The sequence below is a fragment of the Hypanus sabinus genome, chromosome 2 (assembly GCF_030144855.1).
Source record: "Hypanus sabinus isolate sHypSab1 chromosome 2, sHypSab1.hap1, whole genome shotgun sequence".
Classification (NCBI taxonomy): Eukaryota; Metazoa; Chordata; class Chondrichthyes; order Myliobatiformes; family Dasyatidae; genus Hypanus; species Hypanus sabinus.
This window is the reverse complement of record NC_082707.1, coordinates 134,757,364-134,771,443: the sequence shown is the minus strand read 5'-3', so window position 1 is coordinate 134,771,443 and position 14,080 is coordinate 134,757,364. Positions and strand designations below refer to the sequence as shown.

At 41.2% G+C, this 14,080-nt stretch overlaps 1 protein-coding gene across 5 annotated transcripts in view; it reads right to left on the bottom strand.

Annotated features, from left to right (window-relative positions):
* The window catches only part of fsip1 (fibrous sheath interacting protein 1), a 418,033-nt gene that overhangs the window by 162,899 nt on the left and 241,054 nt on the right, over nucleotides 1-14,080 (bottom strand). For 4 of the 5 annotated variants that reach the window (XM_059955503.1, XM_059955521.1, XM_059955494.1 and 1 more), the window contains one exon: nucleotides 6,749-6,889. The exons of the other annotated variant lie outside the window; for it this stretch is intronic. In XM_059955503.1, coding sequence (XP_059811486.1) covers nucleotides 6,749-6,889 — 141 coding nt within the window. The remainder of the gene's footprint in view (nucleotides 1-6,748; nucleotides 6,890-14,080) is intronic. 5 annotated transcript variants of the gene reach the window in all.

The window sequence follows — 14,080 nt, the reverse complement described above, 5'->3', positions numbered from 1 at the left end:
TCCTCCAGAAAAAAACAGGTATGGTAATTTCCAGAAAGCGTCTGGCACACTTGAAGAAACCTAAGGAGTTTCAAGTACCAAGGAACCACAAAACATTTACGTGCTCATTAATGTTCTAATGTTTACCGTCCGCCATTAGGCTCTATACTGAGTCAACCTATAGCCGATGAAGTGAGGTGACACCCTTTTGTTAGACTGTTTGTGGAAACTTATTTTTTATTCTTTTTACTTCTCTTCTAATATTTGTATATCTGTGCACTTGTAATGCTACTGTGACAATGTAATTTCCTTTGGGATCAATAAAGTATCTATCTATCTATAGTGTAGTTAGCAAGTAATATATTTCTAACAGATATCATCAAATTCAAAGTTCATTTGGTCTAAATTGACCAAGATACTAAGAAAAATTAATTAAATATATGCGATTCAGGACACTAAGTTGACATGAACAAATTAATGCCTCTGGGTCACAACTCAACAGCATTTTCTAAGTTCAAAGCAAAGCAGTTCAGGTATAATCTACATACTTGTGTACAGTTTACAGAAAGTCTTTGCAAGCTCAAAATATGCTTGATTACAGTAATCCCATCTGTAAATATATTTCAAGTGTGACATGCTAGTTGAAGTTTATGGTTCTACCCCATAATTTAGCAGAACGATCTGAACTTACAAAGATAGTATCTTCTGTTTTCAGCATATATATGCAAAAAAAATGTCTCAAAGCACTCATCAGGATCCTCCATACCAAATGAGATTGCTGATGTAAGTAAATGAAAATTATAGAAATCAGACAAAAGGAGTAGATAAAGAAATATGCATGTTTCAGCAGCAGCTAGACCTTAGGCACCAAGCCCTGCCCCGGACAACCCCAGTGACCTTCTGTCAACTCACGCTGTCAAAAGGTCTTTTCAGATCTCACAAAATGTCAGAGGCAGCTATGAAGACTTTAGATAGAAACATAGAAAACCTACAGCACAATACAGGCTTCCACCCACAAAGCTGTGCCGAACATATACTTACCTTAGAAGTTACCTAGGGTTACCCATACATAGCCCTCCATTTTTCTAAGCTCCATGTACCTATTCAGGAGTGTCTTAAAAGACCCTATCATATCCACCTCCACTACCATCGCCGGCAGCCCATTCCATGCACTCACCACTCTCTGAGTAAAAAAACTTACCCCTTACGTCTCCTCTGTACCTACTTCCAAGCACATTAAAACTGTGTCCTCTCCTGCTAGCCATTTCCGTCCTGAGAAAAAGCCCCCAACTATCCGCACGATCAATGCCTCTCATCATCTTATACACCTCTATCAGGTCACCTCTCATCCTCTGTCACTCCAAGGAGAAAAGGCCGAGTTCATTCAACCTATTCTCATAAGGCATGCCCCCCCAATCCAGGAAACATCCTTGTAAATCTCCTCTGTACCCTTTCTATTGTTTCCACATCCTTCCTGTAGTGAGGCGACCAGAAAAGAGCTCAGTACTCCAAGTGGGGTCTGGCCAGGGTCCTATACAGCTACAATTTAAAGTTGTTATAGCCAGCGGTGGTAATGGGGGCAAGGTCCCACTATCTATTAAATGCTCTAATGACATGGGTCTCAAACAGCCTTTGACATCCAAGTCCACCTCCTTGGCTTTCACGTGTGGCTTAGCTACTAAGCCTGGCAGAGCTGTTTCTACTGACAGAAGAAGGGGAAAAGGTAGTTACTGGCATCTTAAGGCCAGTCGCTTTGGGCAGATGGGGTTTGTCAGCTGTGGTTAGTAACTGATCTAGAAGGAAAACTCTGATCTCACGCCTCTGCTGCCTTGCGGCTATACCCATTCATGGAGAAGGCTTTCAGTGTAAATCCCCCAAGGGAAAGGTCTGGAGCTGGCATCCATAAGACACATCCTACATTGAAGTCAATGTTGACTGGCAACCCCTGCAACACCGCTGGTGCCAAACTGTATCGGTCTCTGCTGTTCCTTTGTGGTCATCAGCTGCATGGAAGGGGGAGTTTGCTACACGGGCAACAGCTTACTCTCCATATCGTACTGATCTGGCTTGTGCATCTAGACAAGCAGGACACAATACCATGGCTGACCCTGACCAACGGAGTTCTCGGATTTTGGCCAGTGCATGATTAAACAAAGATAACAAACAGGATGCTAATGATCAATGACATAATGAGTTGAATGAACTAAACTGATTCACTGAAACAGAAATGAGTGTAGAAGGAATCAAACTGAGTGAAGGACAAACAAACTAAAAGATGAAGGTGTGGAGATACGTTTACATAATTTACATGAAATTATCATAAAAAATAATGTATTTTGCAACACAACTTGGGTAAACCATTTAGAATATTAATTCAAATGGGGATAAAAAGATGACAAAACCCCTTGGGTTTACATACTTTTGAATAAGGATATTAACCATAAGACCATAGATACAGGAGCAGAATTACATCATTTGGCCCATCGAGTCTGCTCCACCATTTCATCATGGCTGATCCAATTTTCCTCTCATCCCCAATCTCCTGCCTTCTCCCCATATGGAGGAATTTAAGGTGGGGGGTTATATGGGACACAAGGTTTAAGGGTTGGCACAACATTATGGGCCAAAGGGCCTGTACTGTGCTGTACTATTCTATGTATGCTCATGCCCTGACTAATCAAAAATCTATCAACCTTTGCTATAAATATACCCAAAGACGTGGCTTCCACAGCTGCCTGTGGCAATGAATTCCACAGATTCACCACTCCCTGGCTAAAGAAATTCAAATGCTGATGAGCTGGGAAAAGTCACCCTCTGGCGCCATCTTTAGTTCCGCCCCTCATCTGATAAGCATTATAATTTCAGAATCATTTTCTTGAACCTCCTTTAAACCCTCTCCAATGTCAGCACATCCTTTCTTAGATAAGGGGTTCAAAACTACTCACAATACGCCAAATGAGGCCTCACCAGCACCTTATAAAGCTTTAACATTACATCCTTGCTTTTATATGCTAATTCTCTCGACATTAATGCTAACATTGAATTTGTCTTCCTCATCACTGACTGAATCTGCTAAATTACCTTTAGGGAATCCTGCACAAGGACTCCGAAGTCCCTTTGCACCTCAGATTTTTGAATTTTTTTCTCCATTTAGGAAATAGTCTACCCTTTTATTTCTTCTACTAAACTGCATAACCATACACTTCCTGGCACTGTATTCCATCTGACATTTCTTAGCCATTCTCTTAAACTGTCCAAATTCTTCTGTAGCCTCTCTACTTCCTCAACACCACCTGCCCTTCCACCTACCTTTGTATTACCCGTAAAATGGGCCACAATGCCATCAATTCCTTCATCCAAATCATTGACATACAGTACAATGTAAAAAGCAGTCCCACCAGAAAAGACTCCATTTATTCCCGCCCTTTGTCTCCTTCCAATCAGCCAATGCTCTATCCTTGCTGGTATCATTCCTGTATAACATGGGCTCTTAACCTGTTAAGTGGCCTCATGTGTGGCACCTTGTCAAAGGCCTTCTGAAATCCAGTACTACCACTGGTGTGAAGCTGTGGGGATAAGAAGCGTATCTGGCCCCTGAGCTCGGTACAATTAGGAAATACCCCTGGATTCAAGTGTTAAGTACAGGGATGCCGTGGGAAGTCATACGTGGTAAAGCCACTAGCAATCAGTCAGTACAATCTGCCCCAATAAAATTAACTATGTGTCTGAAAGTTTGGAATGGTCTCAAAATTCCTTCTTCTGAATTTCACCTAGCAGGATTTTCAGCAGACCTAAAAAAAAGTTAAATTTTCCAACAGGAATTAACACTTGTTTTAGCAGAGCCACTTTGTGCAGTGGGGCATGTGCTGTCTTTATGGCATTTGTTTAGTTTATAATATTTTCGCTTTAGTAATTCATTTGTTAGCATTTTTCTAGTTAAAGTTAGGATTGTTTAAAGTAAATTCGTTGTCTGTGATATATCGCGGCATGCGATGACATCACATCTGGTTTCGCCGCATCTTGTGGGAGAATACCGGTTTGGAGAAACGGGAAGGAGGGGGTTCACATGTGCAGGATCAGCGCAAGAAAAGTTGTCTTTCTACGCACTAGAAACACAGTGAAGCAACGCTGTAAGTTCATGAGATAATCGATATGTTGAATTAAAATGTTAACGCTGATTCTGTTAAAAGTAATGACAGTTGATAAGGTTTATGTTTGCGTTAGTTAAAGAGTTGCGGATAGTTTGTGTTGAAGTGTATTTAAAGCAGTCAATGGCGTAGGTAGATTCTGACTGTATGCTGCACTTTAATGTAACGTAGTTGTTGTAGTTTTACCTTTGCAAGTATTTATGATGTAAATGTAATATCAAGAAGGAAACAAATACTGTACAAATCTTGTATTGTTTTATCAACAGTTTTCACCATACGTTAATGAGGAAGAGTGAACAGTAAATGGTTAATCTTACTGCAATCCTGTTTTCATTGACCATGGTTTACCTCGGTGTTTAGTTCAGCGTTATCTTACACCTGAGCGAGAACACTACAGGGCATATTGGTGGACATGGACGTCACTTATCTTTGACGTGCATCGTTAGATTTGGGTGCCTAGAACAAAGTTCACAATGATTGCACACCCCAAGAATAAAGAATTTAAATTTTTTGATGGCCTCATGAACATCATGAAAGAATATTAACTGTTGGACTTCCCTACAATGCTTTGCTATAGTCATCAGGTAGTAGGAATCAGCCTCTTTAAGTTGCGCTTAAATCTATCAGTATAAGTTTTCATCCTCTTGTGAAGTCCTACTCCTGCAGGCAAGGTTTCATGCCATTGATGAATTGCATATTTGCATTAAATATTACAAGAGGAGTATCAATCATTAATTCCCTTCCAATTGACATCACTAGGTTTGCCTAGAACAGTGGTCCCCAACCACCGGTCCGCAGCCCGGTGGTTGGGGACCACTGCTTAGAAGACGTTGTGCATAACTGGTATATTTCCTAGAAGGCTTCATGCATGTGGACTATACTTCAGATTTCTGAAGAGCAATATATGTTCACAAAATACTACATAATATTTCATCATATCATGTGTAAAGATCACACTATCCAATAGTATTCCAGGCTAATTCCTTTGTCAAAATCTCTGCAGTACTTAGGAGCCAACCCCAGAGAGACTGCTACACACCCAGATGTTTAAATAATCTCATCCAAACAGAGCCACAGGATTTGTTTTGTTCTACTAGAGGAAATTATAGATCACTCAACCATCTACACTGCTTAACCCCTACAGTAGAACTTATTATACACAAATTATCACAAAATTTCCTTAAATTACAACAGTAACTATAATCTATATATTGCTTCATTGACTAGGAATAACATTAGAACATTCTGAAGTCAGAAAGGAGCTGTTCATTACTGTTTGTATAAACATAAGCTTTAAATTGCAATTTATATTTCACGGTGTATTTTAATAATTTTTCCCAAATTACTTGTTTTTATTTCTGCATATTTTCAGAGTTTGAGCACTGCTACAAGACAGCATTAAATTGTTGATCACTAATTATCCTGGTGTTCGTGAACCAGATCCCCAGGAGAAAACTCTAAATTTAGGATAAATTCAAAAAGTAATCGAGGTTTGAAAATAATAGTGTCAGCAAAAAACTTGGGCTATAAGTCATGGAAGAGGTAGGATTTTAGAGATTTGTTTAATAGTACAATAATCCAAACCATTTACCAGTTTGAAAGAAAAGATAACAAACATTTGTTATTATTCAAGATGTCTTTGGGGTTGTGAACAAAAGGCATGTACTGTTCATAGAAGTAACATTCAAGAAGTGGCGAACAAGACTGATGGTAAAATCTCCTTTGTTCTATTTTGAAAAGCAAATCAAAATTACAATCAACTTTAGTTTATGAGTTGCTAATGAACAAAATCTCTTCCGAACTGAGCTTCATTTTAAGTAGTTTTAAAGTTTTTTTGTTTCTAGTGATTTACTGTATAATGAACGCTGCATGGAGTAAGAGTAAGCAATGCGAGTACAATACAACTTTTTCTGGATTACCGACACCTTTTCAGTGGTCAAGGGTTTCTTCGAGGGAGGTTAGACCCTTCATATAATATTGTGGTTTGAAACAGTCCATTTCTACACTCACCACTTCCATAGTATTCTTGCTGCACTTAACTATTGAAAACCTTTTGAGTGTGGCAAAACCACGAACAGTGATTTAATCTCGGGTGTAGATTCACAGACCCCTATCCCAAGTATTTGTGCTGTTGTCAAAAGCTCTGTAACCACTTATAGATGTCTCTGATATAAGCATATTTTTCAAAAAATAATGTGAGATTTTTAAAAAAGCCTCAACTCCTGTTTTTAATCCAAGTTGGCTACCCCAATCAAATGCCTCCAACACATGCTATAGATGGTGTAAAACTAGGGTTTGGATGTGCTGACCTTAGGCAATAAGTACCTGTGAGACTTCCCTATAGAACCACAAGCCAGAGGTATCAGGCCAAGAAATATAATGAATGATCTATAATTATACAAAGTGAATTAATCATCCTCTTTAGAACAAGATATGTGGGGCCAATATTGCAAAGGTGAATGAAACAAATGATAATCAATAAGTTTGTCATATAAGTAAGAAAAGCAACTATTTCAAACACAGCTCCTACTTCTCACTTCCATGACTAATTCTTCACATACAATGCCCATTACTACATGCAATTTCATTTACAAAGCTTGTAAAATTTATTTTTTACTCACAGCAGCATCACTGGATATTGCCTCCAGACATTTCAACTGTTGTTCTATCTCTTCCATTCGCAAGTGTTGCTCGCGTTCATCTCGCAACTGTACGAGGACCTCTTCTCCTGGCCCAATCTCTGTATAACTATCCATGGAGCGCTGCAAATAAGTTGGGTTGAATACATTTAAGACTAATTTAAAGTCTAATCAATTTCTTGTTACTTCATAAATTCTTCACAGTTTCAATACTTTAGATTGTGCAGCTTTATAAATTGACAGAAAATAACAATAGGTACTCACTTAAAGATTAAAACCTGAGTAAATAAAAAGCAAATCAGTCTCCATACATGAAGGAAGAAATAAAGTTAAATTTCAAGTTGATGACCTAACATCTTCTAAAGAAAATGTAATAAATTGAGGAGCCCATGGTTGAGGAAAAAGAAAGGCCTATCTGAAATACTGGCACAGAAGGTGACATTGTCAGGAAAGATGCAACCAAAACAGAGAACCTGAAGGAATAGGGTGGAGTCTGTTTAAGAAGAAGGTGTTAAAGAGATATTAATATACACAAATATCAGGTAGGGATATGATAGCTACTGAGTAATTCCTTTTGAGTCTGAAAAGAAAGCTTTTTAAAAGCAGGGTAAAACATTTAAAAAAAAACTGGAGTGCACAACCTTCTTTGAGTGATTATCGTTATTAGGTTTGCCTCAGGAAAAATAATTGTCAGACACCACAACATTAAATTCAAGCAATGCAAAATCTTATTATTTCTAGTGTATTCAGTGGATTTCCACAATATCAGTTAAATAAGTAGAAATTTAAATAAACCACAGAATCAACAATTGTAAGCTTGTAGCGGTGTGCTACATGCAGCGCTAAAATTACGACACGGAGTCAGTAACTGCAGTCGAAGAAAAACTATTCGAAATACCCAGCCTTGCTTTTAAGCCTCCCTCAACCTGCCCCCCCCCTCCCCCAGTGGCGCAGAGGCTCCAAAGCTCTGTGCTCACAAACCCCCGTAGGCTATCTCCCTTAGCCGGAACGCTGGCTAATTGTGAGCCGGTTCAGATGTGCCAGGAAATGGGTCGCCACATAACCCCCCCCCCCAGAACCAGCGATACACCCCCCAGTGTCCACAGTCTGGGCCGGAACCTGCTTCGGAGGTCGGCCTCTGCACTGCGGTGCCGGAAACTCAACCGGTTACGCCAGGTCCACATGGGCCGGTTTGAGTCAGTGCACCGTGAAAACCTCTCTCCCCCCAACGTCCAGCACGAACGTGGACCCGCTGTTCCGGAGCACCGTAAACGGCCCCTCGTAGGACAGTTCTGCAAGTCTTTGGGTACGCAGGTCGGGTTCTGCCCATGCTGCGAAGTGGGTATGGGGGCCAGGTTACCGAGCCTCTCGCGGAGTCTGCCCAGGACTGCTGCGGGTTCTTCCTCTTGCTCCCTTGGGGCTGGTATGAACTCCCCAGGGATGACCAGGGGCGCGCCGTACACCAACTTGGCCGACGAGGCGTGCAGATCGTCTTTGGGCACCGTGCGAATGCCGAGTAGGACCCATGGAAGCTCGTCCACCCAGTTAGCTCCTCACAGGCGGGCCATGAGAGCCGACTTCAGGTGACGGTGGAAACGCTCCACTAGCCCGTTCGACTGTGGGTGGTAGGCAGTGGTGTGGTGCAGCTGAGTCCCCAAAAGCCTGGCCATAGCTGATCACAGGCTGGAGGTGAACTGGGCGCCTCTGTCGGAGGTAATGTGGGCCGGCATACCAAAGCGAGATATCCAGGTGGCGATCAATGCCCGGGCGCAAGATTCGGAGGTGGTGTCGGTGAGCGGGATCGCCTCCGGCCATCTTGTGAACCGGTCCACGATAGTCAGGAGGTGCCGCGCTCCTCGCGACACTGGCAGGGGGCCCACAATATCCACATGAATGTGGTCGAAACACCGGTGGGCGGGGTGGAACTGCTGCGGTGGGGCTTTGGTGTGCCGCTGCACCTTGGCCGTCTGGCAGTCCATACACATTTTGACCCATACACTGACCTGCTTGCGGAGTCCGTGCCAAACGAACCTGCTGGAAACCATCTGGACAGTTGTCCGGATGGAGGGATGCGCCAAGTTATGAATGGAGTCGAAAACGTGTCGCCGCCAAGGTGCCGGGACAACTGGATGGGGCTGGCCGGTGGTGACGTCACAGAGTAGGGTCCTCTCACCTGGGCCTATAGGGAGGTCCTGGAGCTGCAAACCGGAGACTGCGGTTCTGTAACTCGGAATCTCCTCATCTGCCTGCTGTGCCTCTGCCAGTGCCTCAAAGTCTACTCCTTGGGAAAGGGCATGAACGGTAGGGCGAGAGAGCGCATCTGCCACGACATTGTCCTTACCCGAGACATGCCGGACATCTGTCATGTATTCAGAGATGTAGGACAGGTGGCGTTGCTGGCGGGATGACCAGGGGTCGGACGCTTTCGTAAACTCAAAGGTAAGCGGTTTGTGGTCCGTGAACGCGGTGAAGGGCCTACCTTCTAAGAAGTACCTGAAATGCCAGATTGCCAGGTAGAGCGCCAACAGTTCCCGGTCGAAAGCACTGTACTTGAGCTCGGGTGACCGCAGGTGTTTGCTGAACGTGGAATTGGACTTCAGCTTGCTGGAACCATAGGTTCGGTCGCTGTGTCCAGAAACCCGGCAGTTTCAACGAAACCGCATGAACAGAGGCGGCGTCGGTCATTTCTGGTCCAAAAATCGTTCGGACCGTCGGGGTCACCAATTGTAGCGGTGTGCTACATGCAGCGCTAAAATTACGACACGGAGTCGGTAACTGCAGTCGAAGAAAAACTTTATTTGAAATACCCAGCCTTGCTTTTAATCCTCCCTCAACCTGCCCCCCGTAGCGCAGAGGCTCCAAAGCTCTGTGCTTGCAAACCCCCGTAGGCTATCTCCCTTATCCAGAACGCTGGCTAATTGTGAGCCAGTTCGGATGAGCCAGGAAATGGGTCGCCACAAGCTTTAGATTACAGCAGTTTTAGATTGTGTGTTGTATGTCCTTGTTGATGTAGAAGTAAAATGTATTTTTTTCAATGCCCCCATGCCTTCTCTTCCAGAGGCACACTCCCTTTGCATTGTTCCTGACCAAAGATCTAAACATCCATGCTAGCTGGTGTATGATGTATAAATTTGTCAATGACACAACTATTGTTGGCAGAAGTTCAGATGGTGACAAGGAGGTATACAGGAGCAAGATAAACCAGCTGATTGAGGGGAGTCACAACAACAATTGAGGGGTGTCACAACAACAACCTTGCACTCAACATCAGTAAGACCAAGGAATTAATTGTAGACTTCAGGAAGGGGAACTCAAGGGAACACACACACCAGTCCTCATCGAGGAATCAGCAGTGGAAAGGGTGAGCAGTTTCAAGATCACAGGTGTCCACATCTCTGATGATCTACTCTGGCCCCAACATATTGATGAAATTACAGTCGGCCCTCCTTATCCACGGGGGATTGGTTCCAGGACACCCGCGGGTACCAAAAAACGCGGATGTTCAAGTTTCTTATTTAACCTGTCTCAGTGTGATGGTCTTTAGGACCCAGCGGAACCCCAGACTTTATTTAACTTGTTCAGTGCGGTGGATATTAGGACCTGGCGGCGCAATCTGAGTCCACGGTGTTTCTGTTCACGAAAATAACCACAATCTCGATTGAAAATAAGGTGGAAGTAATAAAGCGATCGAAAAGAGGTGAAACACCATCGGTCATTGGAAAAGCGTTAGGCTACAGTCGGTCAGTGATCAGAACAATTTTAATGGAGCATGTGAAAGGCCCTGCCCCAATGAAAGCTACAATTATTACTAAGCAATGCAGTGGTTTAATTATTGAAATACCTATGTTTCTTAAGTGTTTTATATGCATAGAAAGGTAAAATATGTACTATATACTAAGAAAAACGTTTGACTGACTGATGCTAAATAATACTGGATGTACCTGTTCCGACTTCAAATCCGACTTAAAGATGGACTCAGGAATGGAACTCATTCATAACCCGGGGACTGCCAGTACTTTAAAGTCATTTCTAGATTATTATAATACCTAATACAATGCAAATACTCTGTAAATAGTTGTTATATTGTATTGTATAGGGAATAATGACAAGAAAAAATAGTCTGTACATGCTCAAACAATGAGTGCTGGAGAGAGCACTTCAGGGTTTTCCCGATCCACGGTTGGTTGAATCCACGCATGCGGAATCTGCGGATAAGGAGGGCCGACTGTACAAAGATAGCACAGTAGTGGCTATATTCCATTAGGAGTTTGAGGAGACTTGGTATATCACCAAAAACTCACAAATTTCTACAGATGTATAATGGAGAGCATTCTAACTGGTTGCATCAACATCTGGTATAGAGGAACTAATGGAAAAAAATCAGAAAAAGCTGCAGAAAATTGTAAACTCAAGCAGATCCATCATAGGCACTAGGTTTCCCACCATCAAGGACATCTTCAAAAGGCGATGCCTCAAAAAGGCAGTATCGATAATTAAGGACCTCCATCACCAGGACATGCTTGCTTCTCAGGCTACCATCAAGGAGGAAGTACAGGAGCCTGAAGGCACACACTCAATGTTTCAGGAACAGCTTCTTGCCCTCTGGCATCAGATTTCTGAATGGACAATGAACTGATGAACACTGCCTCAGTATTTTTCCTTCTTTTTTTGCATTACTTAGTTAATTTAATTTTCTTTTTTAAATATATACTTCTTAGTGTAATTTATAGCTTTTATTATGATGTATTGCAATGTATTACAGCCCCAAAGCAACAAATTTCACAAAAATGCCAGTAATGTTAAACCTGATTCTGATAACCATGATGAAAGCGGACCTTGATTTTTATTCTACTGATTAAAATCAACTCAACGAATAGACTTCTGTAAAAATGGTTTTCTCTCGACCAGTATGTTGCAACAATGAATAATCATATTGCTTTCTGGCCTTCCTGTAGAGTCTAATTAGCCAATTTTCAGCTGTGATCAAATTGATCAGATTGGAATACTACTACTAACATGTGTCTATTACAAATAAAAACCCTATTTAAGAAAAATGAAATATTTTCATGATGATGTCAAGCAGAATATTATTTATGGATGAGAATGCTTCACATATTACAGATGTATTTAACAATACCAGCCAAAATACAGAACACTTTCTAAATAATACAAGATTGCATACAAATATAGATAGAACCCAACGTAACTTCCCATTACTATGAATTTAATAGAAGTTGGGTTTGTTCTGTACATTATAATGCAAATTCATTGTAGTGGGTGCAATCAATGGTTTTGGACCAATATTTAGTGAGACCAATATTATGAGAGTTAAGCATTTACACATTCACTCTTACTATCCATGAAAAAAGATAGTTTTGATCTCAAGTCATAAGTTGATGTATTAAGAATGACTGAAGATATCAGAGATTTTAGTATATTTGAATAATATGAATTAACGTTATGAATTCTGAATACAACAGAGTGAGGAACATTGAATGGATAAACTATAAACACAAGAAAGTCTGCAAATGGTGTAAATCCAAAGCAACAGACACAAAATGCTAGAGGAACTTAGCAGGTCATAGATCATCTATGAAAATTAATAAACAGTCAACATTTCAGGCCAAGATCCTTCTTTAGGACTGAGAAGAAAAGGAAAGATGCCAGAATAAAAAGATGGGGGGAGGGGAAAGAGGTTAGCTGGAAGGTAATAGGTGAAGGGATGGAGAAGAAGAAATCTGATAGGAGTGGAGAGGGTACCATAGGAGAAAGTGAAGGAGGAGGGAAACCAGGGTGGGAGGGCGGAAGTAATAGGCTGGCGAAAAGAGGTGAAAAGTCAGAGTGGGGATTAACGTGTGGTGGGGGGGTGGATTTGGTTACCAGAAGGAGAAATCAATATTCATGCCATCAGGTTGGAGAGTGCAGGTGTTTGGGAAATGGAGGAGATGCAGGTGATGGCAAGCAACATCAATGGTGGAGGGAGGGAAACTCCATTCTTTAAAGAAGGAGGACACCTCTGATGCTCTGGAATGGAAAGTCGTATCCTAAGAACAGATGCAGCAGAGGCAAAGAAACTAAGAAAAGGGAATAGCATTTTTACAGGAGATAAGGTAGGAAGAGGTATAGTTGAGCTAACTGTGGAAGTCAGTAGGCTTGTAAAAGACGTTGGTTGACAGAGATGGAGACAGAGAGATCAAGAAAGGGAAGGGTGGTATAAGAAATGGACCAAGTGAATATAAGGGCAGGGTGGAAGTTAGAGGCAAAATTGATGAGCTCAGCATGGATGTGTGAAACTATTTTTAGCTTATGAAAATATCAGCAGATAGATTTAAGGATTATGATCTATTCCATTATTAATTACCAAAATGACGAAAGGCTCTTATAATGATCTTAGCATACAGCTAAAAACATGCAGATTTGATATTTTTTTTAAAAAGAACCAGTATTATGTTCAAGAATAAAGGAAATCAGAATCTAGCTAAAGGCTTACTGCATTTGAAATAAAATATGGACAAGTGCATCAACTCACGCATTCTTCCTAGCAAAACAATTGTTAAGAGGTTCTTCTAAAATTCAAGATAAAAGTCAGTTGTTCAGTTATAATGACAACCCATGTTTATAAATCAGTTCAATATTCTCCATAAGTGAATGCTATACATCTCACAGAAAACAATCATGCTTCAGTCATACAAACATTTGTTGGTGTTTGACATAAATTGAAAATGTACAGATGTGTCTTTTACACTCTAAGCTGGCACAAGCGACATGTAATTCTGATGAAGCAACTCTTTGGTACTAAAGGAAGCACTTTACCTTTGAATCAGATTGTTACAAGTTCAGATAGCAAACCAGAGTTGAAGCTACATTGTCACAGGTACTATCTTGAGATTAAATAACAAATTAAGAATCCTGCCTGTTTTTAGAATACTCATCACTTGAGAATCAAGTTCTCACTTATTCTTGGTCAGGTGATGCCTCCCACTCCCAAGAAAAAGTCATCCATCACACTCCACACTTTACTCATGAAAGGATAGTTATAAAAACAATGGTCGTGATGGGTTGAATGTCATCCTTCTATCTCTGCAATATATAAGTTTTGGAAATATCCATGATCCTTATGATTGCCATTATTTCCTTTTATTACTGATTCTCAAAACGGCCCAAATCAACCCAAAACATATGGATATAGTGTTAAAAAAAAAGTTAAAAGTCACTAAGCTGAATGGTGCATCTGTTTTCCAATCTGCTTGCGAAGCAATTACTTCATATTCGAAAATATGAAACAACTACAGTGCTTTACAGTAGAATTATTTT